Source organism: Papio anubis, unplaced genomic scaffold (assembly GCF_008728515.1).
Source record: "Papio anubis isolate 15944 unplaced genomic scaffold, Panubis1.0 scaffold980, whole genome shotgun sequence".
NCBI lineage: Eukaryota > Metazoa > Chordata > Mammalia > Primates > Cercopithecidae > Papio > Papio anubis.
In genome coordinates, this window is record NW_022170058.1 from 1,365 (window position 1) to 29,148 (window position 27,784).

The window sequence follows — 27,784 nt, forward strand, 5'->3', positions numbered from 1 at the left end:
TTGAGACAGTCTCACTCTGTCACCTAGGCTGGAGTGCAGTGGCACGATCTCGGCTCACTGCAACCTCTGCCTCCTGGGTTCAAGCGATTCTCCTGCCTCAGCCTCCCGAGTAGCTGGGACTACAGGCGTGTGCCACCAAGCCCGGCTAATTTTTGTATTTTTAGTAGAGACAGGATTTCACCATGTTGCCCAGGCTGGTCTCGAACTCCTGACCTCAAGTGATCCTCCTGTCTCAGCCTACAAAAGTGTTGGGATTACAGGCATGAGCTATTGTGCCTGGCCTAGTTTTTCTACTGATACCCATCGAAAGTATTTCTAAATTTTTTTGCTGTGACACACCAGTCTACCTGAAATTTTCCTGCATGTATAAATTTGGCACTTAAATGAAGATTATCTGTAGGACACATTCTTTGATATGGAATTGCTAAAGTCAAAATAAGTATCTAGAATTTTGATAGATACTGCCAAATTATCCTCCAAAAATGTTTTTTGTTTTTCTTTTTGAGATAGAGTCTCGCTCTGTCGCCCAGGCTGGAGTGCAGTGGCGCAGTCTCAGCTCACTGCAACCTCTGCCTTCCGGATTCAAGCAGTTCTCCTGCCTCAACCTCCCGTGCAGGCACCTGCCACCATGCTTGGCTAATTTTTGTGTTTTTAGTAGAGACAGGGTTTCACCATGTCATTAGCCAGGTTAGTCTCGAACTGACCTCAGGAGATGCACCCGCCTTGGCCTCCCAAAGTGCTGGGATTACAGGCATGAGCCACTGCACCTGACCCAAAAATGTTTTTTGAAAATTAGTATCCCCACCTTAATTTCAAAAGGCATCTGTTATTCCTTAACCTCAGTAAGTACTGTGTATTATCTAGATTTCTTTACTTTTTGCCAATCTGATAAGTAACTAGGATAAAATATAAATATCAGTATGTAGGTATATAAAAATCATTTTGTTACCTTTTTCTCTTTTAGGTCTTTCCATTCATACTTTCCATGGGAACTTCTTTGTTAGGTCAACCGACTTATTGTCTTTGCCTAACGTCAACCCAGATGCTGGGTATGCAGTACAGATGTCAGTGGAAGAGAGTCTTACTGACACTCAGTTGGTTTCTTTTCAGTCAGCGCTCTTGTATACATCCAGCAAAGGTAAGTTGTTTGTTTGGATTTCAAATGTTCAAATATTATTTGGATTTCAAATGTCAAAACAGGCTGTAAAACACATGTAGCATATCTTATGTGTGCTCACTTAAAATTTATTTATTTATTTATTTACTTAGAGACGGAGTCTCACTCTGTCTCCAGGCTGGAGTGCAGTGGCGCGGTCTCTGCTTACTGCAACCTCCGCCTTCTGGGTTCAAGTGATTCTTCTGCCTCAGCCTCCCAAGTAGCTAGGACTACAGATGTGCGCCACCACACCCAGCTAATTTTTATATTTTTAGTAGAGACAGGATTTTACCATGTTGGCCAGGATGGTGTCAATCTCTTGACCTCGTGATCTGCCTGCCTTGGCCTCCCAAAGTGCTAGGATTACAGGCATGAGCCACTGCGCCCAGCCCTTAAAATTTTCATTACTAAAAGCAGTAAACCAACTAAGAAGTTCAAAAAAGAGATTTTTAAAAATTTAGCATATTGTCATTTGAATACGATCCCTGTTCGTTTAGTAATAACCTGAATGAAAAGAATTTTATAGTTAAAAAAAATTAAAAGAAGTAGGGCCAGGTGTGGTGGCCTATAAACCTAGCACTTTGGAAGGCTGACTGGGGAGGATCACTTGAGGCCAGGAGTTCAAGACCAGCCTGGACAACATAGTGAGACACTGTCTCTAAAAAAATATTTTTTTAATTAGCCAGGTATAGTGGCATACACTGGTAGTCCTAGCTACTTGAGAGGCTGAGTAGGGAGGATTGTTTGAGCCCAGGAGTTTGAGGCTGCAGTGAGTTATGATTGTGCTACTGTACTTCTGCCTGGACAACAGAATGAGACCTTGTTTCTAAAAAAAAAAAAAAGGATGAAATTTTTAATATTTATGTACTTACTTATTTTTAATAGAAATAGGTTCTTAAGTGTCCAGCCCTGTCTTGAACTCCTCGCCTCAGGTGATCCTCTCACCTTAGTCTACCAAAGTGCTGGGTGCTGGGATTACAGGTGTGAGCCACTGTGTCTGGCTAATATAAAACTTTTGATACTATCTCTGCTTACTATATAACTATACTACTTGGTTCTAAATTGAAAATAAGTGATTTTTTTCATATATATATAGTTTTTTTTTTTGTTTGTTTGTTTGTTTTTTGTTTTTTGTTTTTGAGACGGAGTCTTGCTCTGTCCCCCAGGCTGGAGTGCAGTGACCAGATCTCAGCTCACTGCAAGCTCTGCCTCCCGGGTTCACGCCATTCTCCTGCCTCAGCCTCCCAAGTAGCTGGGACTACAGGTGCCCGCCACCTCGCCCGGCTAATTTTTTGTATTTTTAGTAGAGACAGGGTTTCACCGTGTTAGCCAGGATGGTCGCGATCTCCTGGCCTCGTGATCCGCCCCTCTCGGCCTCCCAAAGTGCTGGGATTATGGGCGTGAGCCACCGCGCCCGGCATATAGTTTGTTTTTAAGAGATGGAGTCTCACTGTATTGCCCAGGCTGCACTTGAACTCCTGAGCTCAAGGGATCCTCCTGTTTCTGTCTCTGGAGTAGCTGGGACTACAGGGGTGCACCACTGCACCCAGCTAAGAAGTGATTTTTCCAAGTGACTTTAATATAATCTTTTATTATATATAGTTGCCCCTTACTGTTGTTTATGTATTTTCCCCAAAGGCGAAAGAAGAATTCGTGTTCATACTTTGTGTTTGCCAGTAGTTTCAACTCTGAATGATGTCTTTCTTGGAGCTGATGTTCAAGCAATTTCAGGGTTATTGGCCAATATGGGTAAGAGTTGTTATCTCTTATAAATATTTTACAAGTAATAACATTAGGCACATCCAAACAGTTTTGTTTTCCCTTAAATAGTTAGCTTTATAGTTTGAATGTTTTAGATCCCCTGGGTGCCTGCTAAGTAACTATTTGAATGAAAAGATCTGCTGCAGATAATCTTATCTCTTTTGTTTGTTTATTTAAACAAATTCATTGAGATATAATTACATACCATACCATTTCATCCAATTTAGTTGATAACTCATTTGTTTTTAGTGTTTTTACAGAGTTGTACAGCTATCACCACAATCTAATTTTATAACATTTCTGTTGCCCCAAGAGAAACCTCATGCTCATTAGCAGTTACTGCCCTCTTCTTCCTCTCTCCCTTACTGGCCTTAAGTAACCACTATAGTGTAGACACTATATTTGTCTACACTGAACTTAGCTGTATCTTTTTTTTTTTTTTTTTTTTTTTTTTTGAGCTGGAGTTTCGCTCTTGTTGCCCAGACTGGAGTGCAATGGCACGATCTCAGCTCACCACAACCTCTATCTCCCGGGTTCAAGCGATCCTCCTGCGTCAGCCTCCCAAGTAGCTGGGATTACAGGCATGTGCCATCATGGCCAGCTAATTTTTGTATTTTTAGTAGAGACAGGGTTTCTTCATGTTGGTCAGCTGGTCTTGAACTCCCGACCTCATGTGATCCGCCTGCCTTGGCCTCCCAAAGTGCTGGGATTACAGGCGTGAGCCACCGTGCCCGGCCAACTATATCTTTTTTTTTTTTTTTTTTTTTTGTTTTGAGGCGGAGTCTTCACTCTGTCCCCCAGGCTGGAGTGCAGTGGCACCATCTCAGCTCACTGCAAGCTCTGCCTCCCGGGTTCACGCCATTCTCCTGCCTCAGCCTCCCGAGTAGCTGGGACTACAGGCGCCGCCACCGCGCCCGGCTAATTTTTTGTATTTTAGTAGAGACGGGGTTTCACCTTGTTAGCCAGGATGGTCTCGATCTCCTGACCTCGTGATCCGCCCGCCTCGGCCTCCCAAAGTGCAGGGATTACAGGCGTGAGCCACCGCGCCCGGCCGACTATTTCTTATGTAATGATTAATATTAGTGCTATTTAATACTCTTTTTATGTGAAACAGTGTACCATAAAGATCATTAGACTTAAGAGTCATGGAATTTGGGATTGAAAAACCAGTTTACCACCATACATTTGTTTACAGCCACATCATGTGAGCCAATAGAAAACTTACTGATATCTTAACCTATTTATTTCCATCTCAGATATAATTGCCTTCTTGATTTTTTTTTGGTCCTTTTCAAATACATACAGCTTAGTAACATCATTTTGATTCTTGTGGTCTTTCTACTTGAAGGAAGACTTTCAGTGGGTCTATTTTCTTTCTTTGGTTTTTGAAAAACAGAGTTTTGCTCTGTCACCCAGGGTGGAGTGCAATGGTGTGGTTCTAGCTCATTGCAGCCTTGACCTCCTGGGCTCAAGGGGTCCTCCCACCTCAGCCTCCTGAATAACTGGGATTAGAGGCCCACACCACCACACCCAGCTAACTAACTTTTATTTTATTTTATTTTATTTCATTTCATTTCCTTTATTTTATTTTATTTTATTTTATTTTATTTTGAGACGGAGTCTTACTCAGCCTCCCAGGATGGAGTGCAGTGGCACAATCTCAGCTCACTGCAACCTCTGCCCCCAAAGTTCAAGCAATTCTCCTGCCTCAGCCTCCCGAGTAGCTGGGACTACAGGCGCACGACACCACACCCAGCTAATTTTTGTATTTTTAGTAGAGTCGGGGTTTCACCATGTTGGCCAGGATGGTCTCGATCTCTTAACCTCATGATCCACCCACCTTGGCCTCCTGAAGTGCTGGGATTACAGATGTGAGCCACCACGCCCGGCCCTCACCCAGCTACCTTTAACAAAATTTTTTTAGAGACAAAGAGTCTCACCATGTTGCCCAGGCTGATCTTGAATCCTGGGCTCAAGCAATCTTCCTGCTTTGGCCTACCAAACTGTTGGGATTACAGCTGTGAGCCACCACACCAGGCCTCAGTAAGTCCATTTGCTTCAAACTTAATTCTGTCTGTATCGGGAATAGTTACTCACTTTCTTGAGTTTCCTATTGGGAAAAATGTTTTACATGGAGCCTGGTAAAGGATTTACCCACACTTCAATCTTTTATGTTGTTAGATGTTCAGGATTGTGACCTGTGAAATTTGAAGATCATTGCCTTTATTTTTTTGTTTAAGTTACATTTTTTTTTGTAACTGTGATTAATATTATGAATGACAGCAGTAACTATTAGGTGGGTTTTGTGGATTTTTGATAAATTGTCACAACTTCATAAGTATTGGTTCTGCTACTATATTGAATGTACTTTTAGTACCACGTGGATGGAGTTTAATTAAAGTTTGACAAGTCTTCCAAACAGTTATCCTTTTTTTTTTAAAGTTTTGGAAAAAAGTTTTCATGCAGAAATGCTTATAAACAGAGTGGCATGACAAATGATGAAAATCTGTCTAAATAAGAGGCCAGGCATGGTGGCTCATGTCTGTAATCCTGGGACTTTGGGAGGCTGAGGTGGGTGTATCACTTGAAGCCAGGAGTTCAAGACCAGCCTGGCCAACATGGTGAAACCCTATCTCTACTAAAAATGCAAAAAAGAAAAAAAAAAAAAATTAGTCGAGTGTGGTGGCACATGTCTGTAGTCCCAGCTATAGTCCCAGCTACTCAGGAGGCTGAGGCAGGAGAATTGCTTGAACCTGGGAGGCGGAGGATGCAGCGAGCCAAGACCACACCACCGCACTCCAGCCTGGGCGACAGAGCGAAACTCTGTCTCTAAATAAATAAATAAATAAATAACTCTAAGAACTCTTTCTGTAAATATGAAATAACTCTGGGCTGGGCATAGTGGTTCGTGCCTATAATCCCAGCACTTTGGAAGGCTGAGGCAGGAGGATTGCTTGAGACCAGAAGTTTGAGATCAGCCTGGGCAACACAGGGAGACTTTGTACAAAAAATTTGGTTTAATTAATTAATTAAAATTAAAATTTCAAAAGAACTCTGTTTCAAAACACTCTGTGTTTCAGGAAACACAGGAAAGCATTGTGTGTTTTTTTTTTTTTTTTTGAGACGGAGTCTCGCTGTGTCTCCCAGGCTGGAGTGCAGTGGCGTGATCTCGGCTCACTGCAAGCTCCGCCTCCCGGGTTCACGCCATTCTCCCGCCTCAGCCTCCCAAGTAGCTGAGACTACAGGCGCCCGCCACCACGCCCGGCTAGTTTTTTGTATTTTTAGTAGAGACGGGGTTTCACCATGTTAGCCAGGATAGTCTCGATCTCCTGACCTCGTGATCCACCCGCCTCGGCCTCCCAAAGTGCTGGGATTACAGGCTTGAGCCACCACGCCCGGCCGCATTGTGTGTTTAATTGCAATGTTTTTCTTTCTCAGTGGTATATAAAATGTTGGATTATAATCAGTAGCATAACTGAGGCTCAGGAAGGTTAAATTACTTGCCAAATCATTATACAACTAGGAAATAGCAGAGCAGCATTTCAACAGAGGTTGGCTCAATTCTCCAGACCATGCTTTTAGCTGCTGTGTTTTGCCTCGTTTGTGTATATAGTAAATTGGAGAGATACTTAGTATAGTTTTTAAAAATTATCTCTTCTATCCTTAACAGTGGACTAGCTAAACTTCTATCATATTTCTTTTTTGTCCTTACCCTCACCTTGCTTAGCTGTTGACAGATCTATGACTGCCAGTCTGAGTGACGCTCGGGATGCTCTAGTGAATGCAGTCATTGACTCCCTTTCAGCTTACCGTTCTTCAGTCTTAAGTAACCAGCAGCCTGGACTCGTGGTTCCTTTTTCTTTGCGGCTTTTCCCACTTTTTGTATTGGCTCTCCTTAAACAGGTAAGAAAAACAGTACAGAAACTAACACAGTGATGACCAGGCACTGTGGCCTACACCTGAAATCCCAGCACTTTGGGTGGCTGATGTGGGTGGATTGCTTGAGTCCAGGCATTTGAGACCAGCCTAGGCAACATGGTGAAACCTGGTCTCTGCAAAAAATACAAAAAAACTAGCCAGGTGTGGTGGTGCACACCTGTAGTCCCAGCTATTTGGGAGGCTGAGGTGGGAGGATGGTTGAGTCCAGGAGACAGGTTGTAGTGAGCCCATATCGCGCCACTGTACTCCAGCTTGTGTGAGAGAGCCCGACTCTGTCTCAAAATAAACAAACAAAAAGAAAGAAACGAACACAATGGAAACATCAAAAGGCAAAATTTTTTTCCTATGAATCCCTAAACATTGTATATGTAACTTTATGCTGGTTAAATTTTTGACGACAGGGGCCTTACCTCTTATTTGAACTTTGAAAAGTTTAATAACCAAAAAAAGTTACAGAAAACTGATTCAGAGTAAGTTCCTTGTTCATAAGATGCTTCTTTAAGCTAAGTATTCAGTGACATTATAAAAAATTCAACTGATAATCAGTTTTCCAAAACAAGAATTTTATATTATATTGCTGGTGCAAGGAAGCACACATGCACTGCGTGTTCTCACTTATACGTGAAAGCTAGAAATCAAACACACAAAAGCAGAAAGCAGAATAGTGGTTACTAGAGGCTGGGTGGTAAGGAAGGAATGGGGAGATATTGAACAAAAGATACAGTGTTTTAGTTAGACAGGAAGAATAAGTGATAACTATTTGAGGTTACAGGTATGTTACCTAGCTTCATTAAATCATTCCACATTTTATACTATATCATAGCATCTCTTTATACCTCATAAATATATGCTATTAGAATTTTTCACCAACAAGAAAGTTAACTTTTTTAAAAAAAGAAGATACCATACATGTGATTTTATTTTATTTTTATTTTTTGGCTCTTTCCTGTCCCTACAGAATTTCAGCGACATTACACTTCTCTCTTTTTTCTTTTTTTTTTTTGAGTTGGAGTCTTGCTCTGTCACCCAGGCTGGAGTGCAGTAGCACGATCTTGGCTTAACGCAACCTCAACCTCCCAGGTTCAAGTGATTCTCCTGCCTCAGCCTTCCGAGTAGCTGGGATTACAAGCGTGTGCCACTATGTCTGACTAATTTTGTGTTTTTAGTGGAGACAAGGTTTCACCATGTTGGTCAGGCTTGTCTCAAACTCCTGATCTCAGGTGATTTGCCTGCCTTGGCCTCTCGAGGTGCTAGGATTACAGGCATGAGCTACCAATTACACTTCTTAATCTTCTTCTTCTTCTTTTTTTTTTTTTTTTCTGAGACAGGGTCTCCCTCTATTACCCAGGCTGGAGCCCTATGGCATGATCTCGGCTCACTGCAACCTCCACCTTCTGGGTTCAACCTCCACCTCCTGCGTTCAGGCAATTCTCCCGCCTCAGCCTCCTGAGTAGCTGGGATTATAGGCATGCACTACCACACCCCAGCTAATTTTTGTATTTTTAGTAGAGACAGGGTTTCACCATATTGGTTAGGCTGGATTCTAACATCCAACCTCAGGTGATCCTCCCGCCTCAGCCTCCCAAAGTGTAGGGATCACAGCCATGAGCCACCATGCCTGGCCCTTAATCTTCTTCAGATACACTTTATTATACCTGTATACCTGCATACTTGTTTCCATGATCTGGATTGGACTTCCATATCCTTGTCTTTGAGTTTAAATGTTTGTAGGGTTTTTCTTTGTTTTACTTTGTTTGTAGGGTTTTTCATTTGCTATTTATTATTTACATGTCTTCCCTGCCTGCTCTTTGCCTTCCTCCCAGAAAAGAAGGAAAACTCTGGTCTGGTGGAGTAGGCTTATTTATCCAGTGTCCCAAATTGAATGTCCAAGCTTTTTGCCTTAGGATAAACTTCCCTTATAAAATTTTATTTAAAAGCTCGTGTTGGCTGGCCATGGTGGCTCATGCATGTAATCCCAACACTTTGGGAGGCCAAGGCCGGTGCGATCATGAGGATTCAGGAGTTTTGAGACTAGCAGCCAAAGGTGGGTGAAACCTCACATCTCCACAAAAATTACAAAATTAGCAGGGCATGGTGGCGCATGCAGTCCACAACTGCGGGAGGCTGAGGCAGGAATACGCCTGAACCAGGCTGAAATTGTACAGTGAGCTGGTGCACCACTGCACTCCAGCCTACCAAGGTGACTCCTTCTTAAAATAAGTGTCAACAAAGCTCATGTTGAAAGCCAGTTAGTGGTTTATACTATAACCAATATACTTTGAGAAACCAAGGAGTAGAAAGGATTGCTTAAAGCTAGGAGTTTGGGAATAATACTGGAGCAAGAAAACAAAAGAAATATTAAAATTTGTTAATTTTTTAGTAAAAACAACCTCAGGCAGTGGCTCAAACCTGTAATCAACACTGGGAGCCCGAAGGCGGAGGATCCGCGAGGAATCAGGAGATCGGGAGCTATACATGCTCCAATTGAAACCAGTCTACAAAATACACAAAAATTAACCCGGTGGTGGCGACATAGGTCTGGCTACTCGGGAGAACTGAAGAGGCAGAGGAGAATGGCGTGGCAGGTGGAGGCTGCAGTGGGCAGATCAACCCTGTGCACTCCAGCCTGGGTGACAAGCCGAGACCTCCCGTCGAAAACAACTCATGTTAAAAATGCACCTGAAGAAGCATTCCAGATTCCAGAACTGTTCAAGGACTGCTGGCTGGGCACAGTGGCTCATGCCTGTAATCCTAGCACCTTGGGAGGCCAAGGCGGGAGGATCGATTGCTTGAGTCTAGGAGTTTGAGACCAGCCTGGACAACATAGTGAAATTCCACCCCTACAAAAAAATTTTTTTAATAAGAAAAATAAAGGACTGCTCTGCATCTTTTTTTTTTTTTTTTTAAGTCTTGCTATGTCGCCAGGCTGGAGTGGCAGTGGCGATCTCGGCTCACTGCGACCTCAGCCTCCTGAGTAGCTGGGATTACAGGTGTGCACCACCACACCTGGCTAATTTTTGTATTTTTAGTAGAGATGGGGTTTCCCCATGTTGGCCAGGCTGGTTTTGAACTCCTGACCTCAATGATCCACTGGCCTCGGCCTCCCAAATTGCTGGGATTACAGGCGTGAGCTACCACACCTGGCCTGCATCTTGTCTGTATTTTTCCTAAACTCTGGGATCTACTTGTCTGTTGTGTATAGTTTTTTCCAGGTGAGAAGAGCAACTCATTACTTTCTAGTAGGAGTGGCTTTTGAATCTACAGTTCTTTTTTTTTTTTTTTTTGAGATGGAGTTTCACACTGTTGTCCGGGCTAGAGTGCAGTGTCGTGATCTTGGCTCGTTGCAACCTCCGCCTCCTGGATTCAAGTGATTCTTCTGCCTCAGCCTCCAGAGTAGCTGGGATTACAGGCACCCGCCACCATGCCTAGCTAATTTTTTGTATTTTTAGTAAAGACAGGGTTTCACTATGTTGGCCATTCTGGTCTCGAACTCCTGACCTTGTGATCTCTGCCTTCCATGGCCTCCCAAAGTACTGGGATTACAGGCATGAGCCACCGTGCCCAACCTCTAGTTCTCACTTCTCTAATTCAAATTACGTATTTCCATTTCTGAATATAAGTACACAGATTACATAAATATTTAATTTTTTTTTTTTTTGAGACAGAGTCTGGCTCTTGTTGCCCAGGCTGGAGTGCAATGGCACAATCTCGGTTCACTGCAACCTTCGCCTCCCGGGTTCAAGTAATTCTCCTGCCTCAGCCTCCCAAGTAGCTGGTATTATAGGTGTGCACCACCACGTCTTGCTAATTTTGTATTTTTAGTAAAGATGGGGTTTCACCACGTTTGTAAGGCTGGTTTCAAACTCCTGACCTCATGATCCGCCCACCTTGGCCTCCCAAATTGTTGGGATTACAGCCATGAGCCACTGTGCCTGGCAAATATTTAAATTTTAACATTTAAAAATCTGAGCTCGGCCGGGCACAGTGGCTCACGCCTATAATCCCAGCACTTTGGGAGGCCGAGGCGGGTGGATCATGAGGTCAGGAGATCGAGACCATCCTGGCTAACACAGTGAAACCCCGTCTCTACTAAAAATACAAAAAATTAGCCGGGTGCGGTGGCAGTCACCTGTAGTCCCAGCTACTCGGGAGGCTGAGGCAGGAGAATGACATGAACCCGGGAGGCGGAGCTTGCAGTGAGCCGAGATCGTGCCACCGCATTCCAGCCTGGGTAACAGAGTGAGACTCCGTCTCAAAAAAAAAAAATCTGAGCTCTTCTTTCTCCTTCAGGCCTTTCTTGAAATGCTTTATTCTAAAGCCTACGTTCTTTGATCTTCCCCATTTAATATGCAACACCCTAATCCCACCCCATCTCACACCATCCTGACACCTTTAATCACTCTTACCTCCTGTATTTTTCCTATAGCATTTATCACCGACATACCACATATTTTGCTTATTTTTTATTCTTCCCTTAATAGGATGTAAACTTTATGAGGACAAGGATTTTTATCTTTTTCATTCATTTTTTTGTCCTAGCAGTTAGAACTGTTCCTAGTATATAATAGACACTCAGGAAACATTTTTTAAATGAATAGATGGAACTTTGTTTCCTCCATTAAAATCTTAAGAGCTTTTATAATCTTCCTTTAATGTAGTCAGTGTATTTTTTTTTTTTTTTTTTTGAGACAGTCTCACTCTGTCGCCCAGGCTGGAGTGCAGTGACATAATTTCTGCTCACTGCAATCTCCACCTCTTAGGTTCAAGTGATTCTCCTGCCTCAGCCTCCTGAGTAGCTGGGATTACAGGCATGTACCACTATGCCCGGCTAATTTTTTGTATTTTTAGTAGAGATGGGATTTCACCATGTTGGTCAGGCTGGTCTCGAACTCCTGACCTTGTGATGCACCTGCCTTGGCCTCCCAAAGTGTTGGGATTAAAGGTGTGAGCCACAGCACTCGGCTCAGTGTACTTGTTTTAATACATAATTTCATTATTATTTTCTCTCTGCCTATTTTACTCCTTTCCATCAGTTGGAATAGTTAAAACCTTACCCACAACTGGCTGGGCGCGGTGGCTCACGCCTGTAATCCCAGCACTTTAGGAGGCCAAGGCGGGCGGATCATGAGGTCAGGAGTTCAAGACCAGCCTGAACAACATGCTGAAACGTGGTCTCTACTAAAAATACAAAAAAAAAAAAAAAAAGATAAAGATAAAACCCGGCGTGGTTGCACGCACCTGTAATCCCACCTACTCAGGAGGCTGAGGCAGGAGAATTGCTTGAACCCAGGAGGCAGAGGTTGCAGTGTGCAGAGATCAAACAGCACTACACTCCAGCCTGGGCGACAGAGGGAGACTCTGTCTCAAAAAAAACAAAAAAACAAAAAAACCTTACCCATATCTTTTTTCTTCTCCATTTTTATCTGTGTAAAGAAAATAATAACAGTTAAATATCATAGTTACTTATTAACTCATTTTACTAAGAAGCTTTCCTCATTTGTAGTAGTATTATGATTTCTTGTTTATTAGTATTCTTTGTTATATTGTTTGTATGGTGGGAGAATCAATGACAGCTGCCATTAATCATTCACCCAGCACTTACGGACCATTTAGTGCAGGGTTCTAAGTGCACTACCCCCGGACCACGGACTGGTACCAGTAGGTGGCCTGTTAGGAACTGAGCCACACAGCAGGAGGTGACCAGTAGGTGAGGGAGCATTACTGCCTGAGCTCTGCCTCCTGTCAGATAAGTGGCAGCATTAGATTCTCATAGGAGCACCAACCATATTGTGAACTGCGCATGCGAGAGATCTAGGTTGCATGCTCCTTATGAGAATCTAATGTCTGATGATAAGAGGTGGAACAGTTTCATCCCAAAATCATCCTCTACCGTGTCCCCACCAGTCTGTGGAAAAATTGTCCTCCATGAAACCAGTCCCTGGTATGAAAAAGGACCACTGACGTAATGGATATCTTTTTGGTCCTTCATGTGTGCCTTTACTTTGTCATCTGCAGTATAACATCATCCTTCCTATGGTGTTGCTTGGATTGTTACATCATTATCATGATCATTATATGATAGATAGAGTGTTTTGATCTATTTTATTAACTAGGAAACAGACACCGTGGAGATCAGATAACTTTGCCATGGTCAGTTACTTAATTTCAAAAGACTTTTAGGTGGGGCTATAGCTACAGTTTAATAGATGTGTGTGACTTTTTTTTTTTTTTTTTTTTGAGACGGAGTCTCGCTCTGTTGCCCAGGCTGGAGTGCAGTGGCTGGATCTCAGCTCACTGCAAGCTCTGCCTCCTGAGTTTAGGCCATTCTCCTGCCTCAGCCTCCCGAGTAGCTGGGACTACAGGCGCCCGCCACCTCGCCCGGCTAGCTTTTTGTATTTTTTTAGTAGAGACGGGATTTCACCGTGTTAGCCAGGATAGTCTCAATCTCCTGACCTCGTGATCTGCCCGTCTCGGCCTCCCAAAGTGCTGGGATTACAGGCTTGAGCCACCGCGCCTGGCGTGCGTGACTTCTTAAAAAAGATACTTTTAAAAAATTGACAGTAAATTTGTGAATTCTCTCTGAAAATATTCTTTTAACAACTGGCATTTTAAAAATTCTGGATGTATTTTTAAAATTTCTTCTTTTGTGGGGAATGGGGGTTTTCTGTTACAGAAATCATTCCAGACTGGGACAAATGCACGTCTAGATGAACGCATTTTTGCTATGTGTCAAGTGAAAAACCAGCCCTTGGTTTACCTTATGCTCACAACTCATCCCAGTTTGTATAGAGTTGACAATCTCTCAGATGAGGTAAGATGGATTGCTTTTTTGTGGCTTTTACTTGAGGATTAGTAAGCCTAATCATAGTCCAGTACAGAAATGAGGAAGGGTTTGTTTATTATTTGCTTTATCTTTTATTTTATTTTATTATTATTATTTTTTTTTTTTGGCTAGGTCTGAGTAAAGAAATTTTAGTATAGGGAAGCTCCTAAAAATAATGCCTTTACGTTTCTTAAAATACCATTTGTAGAGCAGATCTAAGAAATGGAAAGATTGTCAAATTGACCAGAGCACCTTTATTCAAACAAATTGATCTTTTAACAACTGACATTGTAAAAGTTCTCGGTGTATTTTTGCTCACTTCAGCAGCAAATATACTAAAATTGGAATGATACAGAGAAGATTAGCATGGCCCCTGCGCAAGGATGACACACAAATTCATGACGCATTTTTAGGAACAGAAAACCAAACACCGCATGTTCTCACTTATAAGCGGGAGTTGAACAATGAGAACACATGGACACAGGGAGGGGAATATCACACACTGGGGACTGTCAGGGGGTGGGGACAAGGGGAAGGAGAGCATTAGTACAAATACCTAATGCATGCGGGGCTTAATACCCAGATGACAGGTTGATGGGTGCAGCAAAACACCATGGCACACATATACCTATATATCAAATCTGCACATTCTGCACATGTGTATCAGAACTTAAAGTATTTAAAAAAAAAAGTTCTAGGTGTATTTTTAAAATATCTGTTCTGGGGGATGGGGGTTTTTTGTTACAGAAATCATTCCAGACTGGAACAAGTGCACATCTAGATCTGAGAGTGAAATTAAATCTGAACACCCAGTTCAATGTAACAGTGTCCTTGAATTAAAGAAAAAATATTTATCTAAATTGTGACATTGTTTTCCTTTGGTAGAAATTTACCAGAATTAAAGTCACAAGAATGAAAATGTTAAATCATAATCTTTCTAAAATTGTGATCAAGTTAAGACATAGATTTTGGAAATAATGTTTCAGGCCAGGCACAGTGGCTCATGCCTGTAATCCCAGCACTTTTTGGGAGGCCGAGGCGGGTGGATCATGAGGTCAGGAGTTCAAGACTAGCCTGGACAAGATGGTGAAACCCTGTCTCTACTAAAAATACAAAACACAAAAAAATTAGCCCGCCATGGTGGCGGGTGCCTGTAATCCCAGCTACTCGGGAGGCTGGAGCAGAGAATTGCTTGAACCCAGGAGGCAGAGGTTGCAGTGAGCCAAGATTATGCCACTACACTCCAGCCTGGGTGACAGAGTGAGACTCCGTCTTAAAAAAAAAAAAAAAACCTTTGAAAATTTAAAGAATTTATTATGTGGGCCAGGCGCGGTGGCTTTATGCCTGTAATCCAGCATTGTGGGAGGCCGAGGCAAGTGGATCACCTGAGGTCAGGAGTTCAAGACCAGCCTGACCAACATGGCGAAACCCCGTCTCTACTAAAAATACAAAAATTAGCTGGGAGTGATGATGCATGCCTGTAATCCCGGGTACTCGGGAGGCTGAGGTAGGAGAATTGCTTGAACCCAGGAGGCAGAGGTCGTGGTGAGCCGAGATTGTGCCATCGTACTCCAGCCTGAGTGACAACAGAGCAAGATTCCATCTCCAAAAAAAAAAGAAAAAGAATTTAAGATATTTTACATATATAAAAGAAAATTGCCTATGAAATTTGAGGTAACTTTTTTTTTTCTTTTTTTTGAGATGGAGTTTCGCACTTGTTGCCCAGGCTGGAGTGCAATGGAGCAATCTTGGCTCACCACAGCCTCCGCCTTCCGGGTCCAAGCAATTCTCCTGCCTCAGCCTCCCGAGTAGCTGGGATTACAGGCGTGCACCACCACATCTTGCTAATTTTGTATTTTTAGTAAAGACGGGGTTTCACCATGTTCGTAAGGCTGGTTTCAAACTCCTAACCTCAAGTGAGCCACCCACCTCAGCCTCCCAAAGTGCTAGAATTACAGGGGTGAGCCACTGTGGTGGCCTATTGCATTCTTTTTTTGAAACAAGGGTTAAGATCAGAAGTTAACGGCCAGGCATGGTAAATCACAACTGTAATCCCAGCACTTTGGGAGACTGAGGCAGGTGGATCACCTGAAGTCAGGTGTTTGAGACCAGCCTGGCCAACATGGTGAAACCCCTTCTCTACTGAAAATAAGTGATAACTATTTCATCATCTTCTTTATATTTAAATATGAATAATTCTGATTTACCTAAGCAAGGCCCAAACTTGTAGAGGTAACATTCATTTAATTTTTGTTGTTATTTAATTGTGACTCCATATTTTCTATATTTAAAACCTTTACTCTTTTACTTAATTTCTCAGGGAGCACTCAACATCAGTGATAGAACCATACCTCAACCCCCCATTCTTCAGCTTTCAGTGGAGAAGCTTAGCAGAGATGGAGCTTTCCTCATGGATGCAGGCTCTGTAAGTAGTTTGACTTATCCTGACCCTCACTGCAGACTACTATACTGTTTTAATTTAGCATTTGGTTTCATTCCCTTTAATATCCTTCCTGAACAGATTTCATATTTTAACCTATATACAGTCATACACTGATTAATGATGTGTAAGTCACAGCTTATATGATGGTGATCCCATAAGATTTATAATGGAGCTGAAGAATTCCTATCATTTAGTATTTACTATACTATATTTTTTTATTATTGCTTTGGAATGTACTCCTACTTAACTTTTTAAAAAGTTAACCTCAGGCAGGTCCTTGAGGAGATATTCTAAAAGAAGATCTTGTTATTTAGGAGATGACAGCTCTATGCATGTTATTGCCCCTGAAGACCTTCCAATGTGACAAGGTGTGGAGGTGGAAGACAGCGAGATTGATGATCTTGACGCTGTATAGGCCTAGGCTAATGTGTGTTTGTGTTTCAGTATTTAACAAAACAATTTAAAAAGTAAAAAATTTAAAAAATTTTAAACATAGGGCCGGGCATGGTGGCTCACACCTATAATCCCAGCACTTTGGGAGGCTGAGGCGGGCAGATCATTTGAGATCAGGAGTTCAAGACCAGCCTGACCAACATGGTGAAAATCTCTACTAAAAATACAAAGAGGGCCGGGCACGGTGGCTCAAGCCTGTAATCCCAGCACTTTGGGAGGCCGAGACGGGCGGATCACGAGGTCAAGAGATCGAGACCATCCTGGCTGACACGGTGAAACCCCATCTCTACTAAAAAATACAAAAAACTAGCCGGGCGAGGCGGCGGGCGCCTGTAGTCCCAGCTACTCGGGAGGCTGAGGCAGAAGAATGGCGTGAACCTGGGAGGCGGAGCTTGCAGTGAGCTGAGATCCGGCCACTGCACTCCGGCCTGGGCCGCAGAGCGAGACTCTGTCTCAAAAAAAAAAAAAATACAAAGAAATTAGCCGGGTATGGTAGTGTATGCCTGTAATCCTAGCTACTTGGGAGGCTGAGGCAGGAGAATCGCTTGAACCCAGGAGGCAGAGGTTGCAGTGAGCCAAGATTGCACCACTGCACTCTAGCCTGGGCAACAGAGCAAGACTGTCTCAAAAAAAAACCTTTTTTTTAAATAGAAAAATGCTTATAGAACAAGGATATAAAGAATATTTTTGTGCAACTGTACAATGTGTGTTTTAAGCTAAGTGTTATTACAAAAGACTAAAAAAAAATTAAAAGAAGTTGACCGGGCATGGCGGCTTATGCCTGTAATTGCAGCACTTTAGGATGCCAAGGCAGGCGGATTGCTTGAGGTCAGGACTTCGAGACCAGCCTGGGCAACATGGTGAAACCCTGTCTCTACTCAAAATACAAATATTAGCCAGGCGTGGTGGCTCAAGGCTGTGTCTCAGCAACTCAGAAGGCTGAGGTGTGAGAATCACCTGAGCTGGGGAGCCTGAGGCTGCAGTAAGCTGAGATCACACTACTGCACTCCAGCCTGGGCAACAAAGTGAGACCTAGTCTCAAAAAAAATAAAAAAAAAAAAAAAAAAGAAGTTGGCCGGGCCCAGTGGCTCACGCCTGTAATCCCAGCCTTTTTGGTGGCCGAGGAGAGCAATTGCTTGAGCCCAGGAATTTGAGAACAGCCTGGGCAACATGGCAAAACTCCGTCTCTACTCAAAATACAAAAATCAGCCAGGCGTGGTCACGTGCACCTGTAATACCAGCTACTTGGGAGGCTGAGGTGGGAAGATCACCTGAGCCCAGGAGGTTGAGGCTGCAGTGAGCTGAGATCATACCACTGCACTCCAGCCTGGGCATCAGAACAAGGCCCTGTCTCAAAAAAAAAAAAGAAAAAGAAAGAAAAAAAAACTAAAAGAGGCTGGGTGTGGTGGTCCATGCCTATAATCCCAACACTTAGGGAGGCCAAGGCAGGCGGATCACCTGAGGTCGGGAGTTTGAGACCAGCCTGACCAACATGGAGAAACCCTGTCTCTACTAAAAATACAAAATTAGCCAGGCGTGGTGGTACATGCCTGTAATCCCAGCTACTTGGGAGGCTGAGACAGGAGAATCACTTAAACCTGGGAGGCAGAGGTTGTAGTGAGCCAAGATTGTGCCATTGCACTCCAGCCTGGGCAACAAGAGTGAAACTCCATCTCAAAAAAAAAAATTAAAAGAAGTTCATAAAGTTATAGTAAACTGGGCCGGGTGTGGTGGCTCAAGCCTGTAATCCCAGCACTTTGGGAGGCCGAGGCGGGCTGATCACAAGGTCAGGAGATCGAGACTATCTTGGCTAACACGGTGAAACCCCGTCTCTACTAAAAATATAAAAAATTAGCCAGGCGTGGTGGCGGGCGCCTGTAGTCCCAGCTACTCAGGAGACTGAGGCAGGAGAATGGCGTGAACCCGGGAGGTGGAGCTTGCAGTGAGCCGAGATCGCGCCACTGCACTCCAGCCTGGGCGACAGAGCAACACTCTGTCTCAAAAAAAAAAAAAAAAAAAAAAAAGTTATAGTAAACTAAGGTTAATTATTGAAGAAAGAAATTTTATATATATATCTAGTGTAGCCTAAATGTACAGTGTTTGTAAAGTTTATAGCAGTGTCCAGTAATGTCCTAGGCCTTTACATTCACTCACCACTCACTGACTCACCCAGAGCAACTTTCAGTCTTGTGCGCTCCATTCGTGGTAAGTGCCCTATACAGGTGTAGTGTTTATCCCTTCTACCATATTTTTACTATACCTTTCCTATGTTTAGATCCACAAATACTTAGCATTGTGTTATAGTTGCCTACAGTTTTCAGTAACAACCTATAGAGATTTGTAGCCTAGGTACAGTAGACTATACCATTAAGACTTGTGTAAATACACTCTATGATGTTCACACAACGAAATCACATAACAAAACGTTTCTCAGCATGTATCCCAGTGTTCAGTGATTCTTGACAGTACATTTGTCTGCCGCCTTCCCCCTCCATATCCTCCTTGTTTCATGCCAAGCATAAAATGTCTCATCAGGTAAATACTAATTACTATTCAGTTAAAGGCTGTACAATCTCACTAAATATACTTACCTTTTTGACCTTTTAAAATATACTCAGGCTGGGTGCAGTGGGTCACACCTGTAATCCCAGCACTTTGGGAGGCTGAGGCAGGCAGATCTCTTGAGGTCAGGAGTTCAAGACTAGCCTGGCCAACATGGCGAAACCCCATCTCTACTAAAAATACAAAAATTAGCTGGGCATGGTGGCACATGCCTGTAGTTCCAGCTACTCTGGAGGCTGAGGTGGGAAATTGCTTGAACCCAGGAGGCGGAGGTTGCAGTGAGCTGAGATTGCACCATTGCACTCCAGCCTGGGTGACAGAGTAAGACCCTATCTCACAAATATATACATATAAAATAAAAATAAAATATACTCACTCAACAGACTCACCTTTATGTATGCTACTTCTCAAAATAATTTTATTCCTGTCCCTAGGTACTGATGCTTTGGGTTGGAAAAAATTGTACACAGAATTTTCTCAGCCAAGTTCTAGGAGTTCAAAACTATGCATCGATTCCACAGCCTATGGTAAGACTCTTTTATTATAGTGATTATAAAGGGCATTTCAAAGGTGGCAAAAACATGAATATCCCCTATTTTGATATCAGAAAATAATAACAGAATGATACCAAAAATGTTTATTGATAGGTTTTCATATTGGTGGATTCTATCACTCCATTCATAGAATCATTAGGGAATTTATGTATTTAAAAGGCAGATAGGCCAGGCGCAGCAGCTCACACTGTAATCCCAGCACTTTGGGAGGCCAAGGTGGGCTGATCACGAGGTCAAGAAATCGAGACCATCCTGGCCAACATGGTGAAACCCCGTCTCTACTAAAAATACAAAAATTAGCTGGGTGTGGTGGCGCATGCCTGTAGTCCCAGCTACTTGGGAGGTTGAGGCAGGAGAATCGCTTGAACCCGGGAGGTGGACGTTGCAGTGAGCCAAGATTGTACCACTGCACTTCAGCCTGGAAACAGAGCAAGACTCCATCTCAAAAAAAAAAAAAAAAAAAAAAAAAATGCCAGGCGTGGTGGCTCACACTTGTAATTCCAGCACTTTGGGAAGCTGAGGTGAGTTTGAGCCCTGGAGTTTGAGACCACCCTAAGCAACATAGTGAGACCCCATAACTAAAAAACATTTTTAAAATAGCTGGGCATGGTGGCACACAATTGTGGTCTTAACTACTTAGGAGGCTGAGATGGGAGGATTGCTAGAACCTGGGAGGTTGAGGCTGGAGTGAGCAGTGATAGCACGGTTGCACTCCAGCCTGGACAACAGAGAAAGAACCTGTCTCAAAAAATAAATAAATAAAAGACAGCTGTGTCAGGATTATAGCTACGATAAGCACTGGCTTTCAGGCCTTGAACAGAACTACTGGACTGGATGACTAAGCATTTTAAGTATGAGTAAATAAGAAATTGTTATATTTTTAATAATACCTGAATGAATCAATTAATTCTGGATGTCATGCTAAAACAAAGGGAAGAACTAAAAGGTTTTTTTAGATGAGGGCTTAGAAACTATGCCCAAGGGGTACCTGCTACTTGTTTTTGTAAATAAGGTTTTATTGGAACATCCATGCCTGTTCACTTATGTATTGTTTATGGCTACTTTGGTGTAGCAATGGCAAGGTTGGCCAGGCATGGTGGCTCACACCTATAATCTCAGGACTTCGGGAGGCCGAGACAGGCAAATCACCTGAGGTTGGGAGTACAAGACCAGCCTGGCCAACATGGAGAAACCCCCGTCTCAAGGCGAGGCAGGCGAATCACCTGAGGTCAGGCATTCGAGACCAGCCTGACCAGCATGGAGAAACCCCCATCTCTACTAAAAATACAAAAGTAGTCAGGCATGGTGGCACACACCTGTAATCCCAGCTACTCAGGAGAATCGCTTGAATCCAGGAGGCAGAGGTTGCGGTGAGCCAAGATCGCGCCATTGCACTCCAGCCTGGGCAACAAGTGCAAAACTCTGTCTCAAAAAATAAAAAACAATGGCAACGTTAAGTAGTTGCAGCAGAAACCAAATGATCTTTAAGAAGTTTGCCTACTCCTATTCTAGATTATTCATAGAAAATTGTGGTCCCAAGTCAAGTTGCATTGGCATGACTGTAGGAATTTTTTAGGAAAGCAAAATCTCAGGACCATACCCCTGCCCCAGACCTCCTAAATCATTATCTGTAGTTCAACAAGATGATCAGGTGATTCATATACATGTTAAAAGTCAAGGCCAGGCATGGTGGCTCATACCTATTATCCCAGCAATTTGGGAGGCCGAGGTGGGCAGACTGCTTAAGCCCAAGTTCGAGACCAGCCTGAACAACATGGTGCTCAGTACTAAAAAATACAAAATTTAGCTGGCAGGTAGTACATGCCTCTTATTCCAGCTACTTGGTGGGGCTGAGGTGAGATAATCACTTGGAAGGCAGTGGAGGTTACAGTGAGCCATGATCACACCAGTGCACTTCAGCCTGGGCAACAGAGCAAGACCCTGTCTCAAAAAATAAATTAAATGTGAGAAGTAGGCCGGGTTCTGTGGCTCACTCCTGTAATCCCAGCACTTTGGGAGGCTGAGACAGGTGTATTGCCTGAGCCCAGGAGTTTGAAATCAGCCTGGGCAACATGGCAAAACCCTGTCTCTACAAGAAATACAAAAATTAGCCAGGTATGGTGGCATGCCCCTGTAGTCCCAACTACTCAGGAGCTAAGGTGGGAGGATCACTGGAGCCTGGAGGTTGAGACTGCAGTGAGCCATGATTATGCCACTGCCCTCCAGCCTGGCGACAGAGACCTTGTCTCAAAAAATAAAAAAAAAGTAATTAAAAAAATAAAAATTTGAAAAGTACCATAGACCATACATTAGATATATAATTAAAGTAATTGGATATTGTTGGTTTTGATTAACAGACAGACCTTCCAGAACTTGATACACCAGAATCTGCCAGAATAATAGCTTTCATCTCTTGGCTTAGAGAGCAGAGACCATTTTTCCCAATACTTTATGTAATAAGGTAAGTTGAATTTTCCATTTGCTAGTAGTAAAACAATTTGTTTGGCCTTGTCACGACCTGACAAGAGTATAGCAAAAAAAGGAGAAGAAAGAAAAAGAATTCTTCTCAATAAATAGCAATAAATCATGCCTTATATCCAATTATTGGAAATACTAAACTTTTTTCATTTTTAATTGACTAATAATAAGTGTATATATTTATGGGATACACTGATTTCTTGATACATGTATACATTGTGGAATGGTCAAATTAGGCTAATTAACATTCATCTTCTCAGCCAATTATTGTTTCTTTGTGGTGAGAACATTTAAAATCCATAATTTTGCCTATTTGAAAATATACAATACGTTATTATTAACCTTAGTCATACTGTGTAATAGATCACCAGAATCTATTCATCCTAACTGAAATTTTGTACCCTTTGACTAATATCTCTTCTTTCCTTCTCCACACCCACTTCCTGCCTCCTAACCTCTAATAACCATAATTCTACTTTCTACTTATATGAGTTCAACTTTTTTAGGTTCCACACATAAGTAAGATTGTGTCGTATTTGTCTCTCTGTGCCTGGTTTATTTCACTCAGCATAATGTCACAAATGACAGAATTTCCTGTTTTTTAAAGGCTGAATAGAAGTCGCCGGGTGCGGTGGCTCATGCCTGTAATCCCAGCACCTTGGGAGGCTGAGGCGGGTGGATCACCAGAGGTCAGGAGTTCGAGACCAGCCTGACCAACATGGAGAAACCCTGTCTCTACTAAAAATACAAAATTAGCCTGGCGTGGTGGCACATACCTGTAATCCCAGCTACTCAGGAGGCTAAGGCAGGAAAATAGCTTGAACCCAGGAGGCAGAGGTTGCGGTGAGCCAGCATCGTGCCACTGCACTCCAGCCTGGGCAACAAGAGCAAAACTCCATCTCAAAAAAAAAAAAAAAAAAAGAAAGGCTCAGTAGAATTCCGTTGTGTATGTATACAACATTTGAAAAATCCATTCAGTTATTTCCATATCTTGGCTATTGTGATTAATGCTGCAGTGATCATGGAAGTGCAGACATCTCTTTGGTATACTGATTTCAATTCCTTTGGATATAAAGTGGAATTTCTGGATCAACTATCTTAATTCCATCATACACCATAAGCTTTTCCCTTAAACAGCTTGAAATTTACATAATCAACCAAGTATTCTCAGAGAAAGCCTCTAGAAGTAACTGTTTATATAGTAAATGTTATTATGGTTATTAGAAAATCAGAAGCCTTCTGACAAGTCTGTTTATTTTACTGCTACATTTTATCTAAAATTTTTTGCCTTTTATTCCTAAGGGATGAGAGTCCAATGAAAGCAAACTTCCTTCAAAACATGATAGAAGACAGAACAGAATCTGCACTATCATATTATGAATTCCTGTTGCATATACAGCAACAAGTGAATAAATGAATGAATGAAGAAATTTGACTTATTTCTAAGGAACATCACAATAGTGCAGAATACCTGGAAATGTGTAATACCTTCTTTTTCTATTATGTTTGTGGACTAATGTGATGATTGAGATGTTCTCACTGTGATTTCAACAACCTATAGCAAATAAAAGACCACAGCAGAGAATCAAACATACAACTCTGAAATACTGTATTTTTCAAATCAGAATATAGCTACATATGATACTTTTTTCTTGCCAATTATGTTTGAGTTGTTATGGATTAAAATAAGACAATATTGCAGAGGCAAAGTACATTTTGTAAAATAAAGATTTCTGTGTTCTACATGTATATTTCTCTGAATTTTTGGCTGCTACATTTAAAACCTCACAAGACCATGTTGCAGGGAAGTTACAAATTCATTGGTAGTGATGTTTTTAAAATAAAAACAATGGGAAGTAAATATAATGTAGGAAAACTAGAATTCATTCCCCACACGTTGTCTGTTTTTTTGTTTTTCTTTTTTAAGGAAGGGAAAGGATCATCATGTTGACTAAAACTAGAGTAAACTAATTCTAGTATAGCTTGAGAAAGATATGAAGAAACACATTCAAGCTTTAAAATCTGTCAGTATTCTTTATACTTGAAGAACAAAGTCACTTTGATTTGAAGTGAGAACTATCATTAGGTGGTTTTTTGATTTCCCGACGAAGACTTGGACATACAGTCTTAATCTGTAGTGAAAAGAGTTTGAGCTGTCTTCATAAACATTGGGACTGGCAATGATAATAGGGAGATAAGAAACTTTAATTATGTTGATCCTTTAAGTGGATTTTGTTTGGTGCATTTCTGCTCTGGGTATGTAATAAAAATGGGGGTTTTGGTGAAATGAGGGTGAAGAAGTGAAAGGTTTCTAAAGTACTATCCAAATACATCAGTAACATTTTTCTAAAGAGTTTGTTAAATTGGAAGTCACTCATAAGAAATATTTATTCTTGAATATGAAAACCTATTAAAGCATAAATGCTGCTGTTTGATTTGGTGGATATTAAGATTACACAGATCCAACATATTAAAGTTATGAAAGAAACTTGATTTCTGAAAATCCTTAAGAGACTGCTTTCTTGATTCAGCTAGAGAAATATTATAGTCAAAACTATTGAGTGAATTTTGTTTACAAATAGGTGAATTATATTTTGTGTATTTAAAGTGCTGTGACATAGTATGTTTAAGAGTTTGGCTCAGTTTTCACAGATTGATTTTGTCTTATGAATTTCTTAAATATGTTCATGTATAATACTTGATCAAAATATTTTTGGGTTTTTTATTTTGTTTTAATGGGTTAGAAAATGTGTTTACAATCTTGGTCTTATATGATCACCAATGAAATAGTAACTTTCAGGTTTATATCAGTAGGAGCTGACTTTAACTGAGTTGTTTGGGATAGGGAAGAAGCAGTCCCTCTACAGTATACAACTACTGCTTGCCAGCTGGATCAAAATAATCGTGTTTTATGAAAATATCTCCCTTAAGCAGTGTTAAGGTTGGTTTGCAGTGTGTAAGTGGCACATTGAACTGGAAGTTTTCTTGAAAGCGGCTTCATCTATTAAGAAGCAATTTTCAAATTGTAGCAAATTATATTATCCCCTCTTTTAAATAAACAGTCGTTATATGCTGATGTTTCTTAAAATAACTAAAATGTTCCTCTTAATGTGATTTTAAGTGGAGTTATTTGTAGGTCCTTTCTTAATAGTAGTAAAGAATCTTCTAGAGGGAAATATTTGTGCTTTTAGGGATAATCTTCCTTGTGCCTCTCACTACATCCCTAAGTGGGTATGACTCTTGTTATTACCACATGCTTTATTAGTATATTTCACAAATTTACTTTTAAATATTATTTTAGATACTGTGTAACATGTGCAATTCAGAATAATTTTATAACAGGTCATGAAAAACATAACTTTAGTTAGGATTCACAATATTTGTTCTCCACATAATGAGAGAATGAATGAGCCTTTGGAGATACTGATACAAAGCAATTATTTTTTGCAATGTTGAATGTGTTTTTTAATTTGATTCTTTTTTTTTCCCCTGATAGGGCACTACCTGCCATATCATCTTGTATTACTTTTTGATGTAAAGCAACTAATATTTACACTATGCCATATTTTTTTTAATCATAGTTGTAAATTATGAAAGATCCTTGAATTTTCTACAGATCTACAACTACTAATGTAACAGACAAGGGCAATCTTGGTATTTAAATCTGAGCATGGCAGTTCTACCATAAAAAGTACTCTATTTTTCTAATTTCTAGGATTTTTAAAATAACATTTCTGTAAGTCCGACATACTAATAGTCACTCAAGCAGTACCATTTATTTTAGTTTGCATATATTTTCAGTTTTTAATTTAATGTAATGTATTGAGTCTAATAGACTGTTTTGCAATAATTAGAATAAAGATTTATTTCTTCTAATCGAAGATGCATAACAGCTATTATCTAGGGGACCACCAAATGTGATTTCAAGATTTTGTTAACTATTACAAATGTAATCCTTACATAGAAATTTTAATTTTGTAAAGTAGTGTATAATATTGTAATATTAAATTCTTGTTCTCAAATTCAAATATGTATTGATCTTCAATGTGCTGTGTTAAATCTTGCTTCTCTGAAATGTTGGAGACAAGATTTGTCTTCCTTTTTACAGTTTGTAATTTTCACTGTTTTATTCCTGTAAAAAAAAAAAAGTCACTTGTAACCCATGCAAACAATCGTTTGATCTGTGCTAACTTATCAACTTGGTTATTCAATAAAGTTAATTGAAAGAGCTTATATATAGTAACTAGTTATCTAAAGTGATATGAGCCTGGTACGGTGGCCCACACCTGTAATCCCAGCAGTTTGGGAGGCCCAGGTGTAAGGATCGCTTGAGGCCTGGAGTTGAAGAACTGTCTGGGCCAGATGGCGAAACCTTGTCTCTACAAAATAGTTTTTAAAAGTAGGCTGGGCGTGGTGGCTCAACGCCTGTAATCTGAGCATTTTGGGAGGCCAAGGCAGGTGGATTACCTGAGGTCAGGAGTTCAAGACCAGCCTGGCCAACATGGTGAAACCCCATTTCTACAAAAAATACAAAAACTTAGCCAGGCATGGTGGCATGTGCCTGTAATCCCAGCTACTCGGGAGACTGAGGCAGGAGAATCACTTGAACCCTGGCCAAGGTTGCAGTGAGCCAAGATCGCGCCACTGCACGCTAGCTTGGGGAACAAGAGCAAAACTCCACCTCAAAAAAAAAAAAAGGGCCAGGCACGGTGGCTCACTCCTGTAATCCCAAAACTTTGAGAGGCTGAGGCAGGCAGATCACCTGAGGTCAGGAGTTCGAGACCACCCTGGCCAATATGGTGAAACCATGTTTCTTCTAAAAATACAAAAATTAGCTGGGCATGGTGCCGGGTGCCTGTAATCCTAACTACTTGAGAGTCTGAGGCATGAGAATTGCTTGAATTCGAGAGGCAGAGGTTGCAGGAAGCTGAGATTGCGCCACTGTACTCCAGCCTGGGCGACATGGCGAGACTCTTGTCTCAAAAAAAAAAACAAAAGGCCAGGCATGGTGGCTCACGCCTGCAATCCTAGCACTTTGGGAGGCCAAGGCAGGTGGATCACAAGGCCAGGAGTTTGAGACCAGCCTGGCCAACATAGTGAAACCCCGTCTGTACTAAAAATACAAAAAATTAGCTGGGCATGGTGGTGGGCACCTGTAACCCCAGCTACTTGGGAGGCTGAGGCAGGAGAACTGCTTGAACCTGGGAAGCAGAGGTTGCAGTGAGCTGAGATCACGCCACCGCACTCCAGCCTGGGTGACAGTGTGAGACTCAGTCTCAAAAAAAAAAAAAAAAAAAGTGGCGGGGCATGGTGACTCACGCTTGTAGTCCCAGGTACTCAGGAGACTGAGGCGGGGGGGGATCCCTTGAGACTAGGAGTGTGAAACTGCAATGAACCATGATTGTACCACTGCATGCCAGCCAGGGCAAGAAAGCAAGACCCTGTCTCTTTAAGTAAAAAGTGACATGAATAACTTGCCAATTACTAAGTAGTGCTATGTTGTGCATCCAAATTATGTCAATGAAAAACTAGTGCTGAAGGTTCTTTAAATAGCCTAAGTAGATGTCTGGGAGGCCATAAACTGAATTCTTTTTTTTTTTTTTTTTTTTTTTTTT

General features: G+C 41.7%; 1 protein-coding gene and 1 pseudogene across 1 annotated transcript; both read left to right on the forward strand.

Annotated features, from left to right (window-relative positions):
- Positions 1 to 912: 912 nt before the first annotated feature.
- Positions 913 to 26,402, forward strand: LOC101004329 (protein transport protein Sec24A; the record flags this gene model as incomplete). Its single annotated transcript, XM_031662764.1, has 8 exons — positions 913 to 1,138; positions 2,795 to 2,905; positions 6,645 to 6,820; positions 13,530 to 13,667; positions 16,000 to 16,104; positions 19,572 to 19,664; positions 22,049 to 22,152; positions 23,472 to 26,402. Coding segments are annotated over 8 exons (1,068 nt in total), but the record flags the coding sequence as incomplete, so codon positions are not given.
- LOC116273633 lies at positions 13,991 to 14,090 on the forward strand (annotated as a pseudogene).
- Positions 26,403 to 27,784: the final 1,382 nt, after the last annotated feature.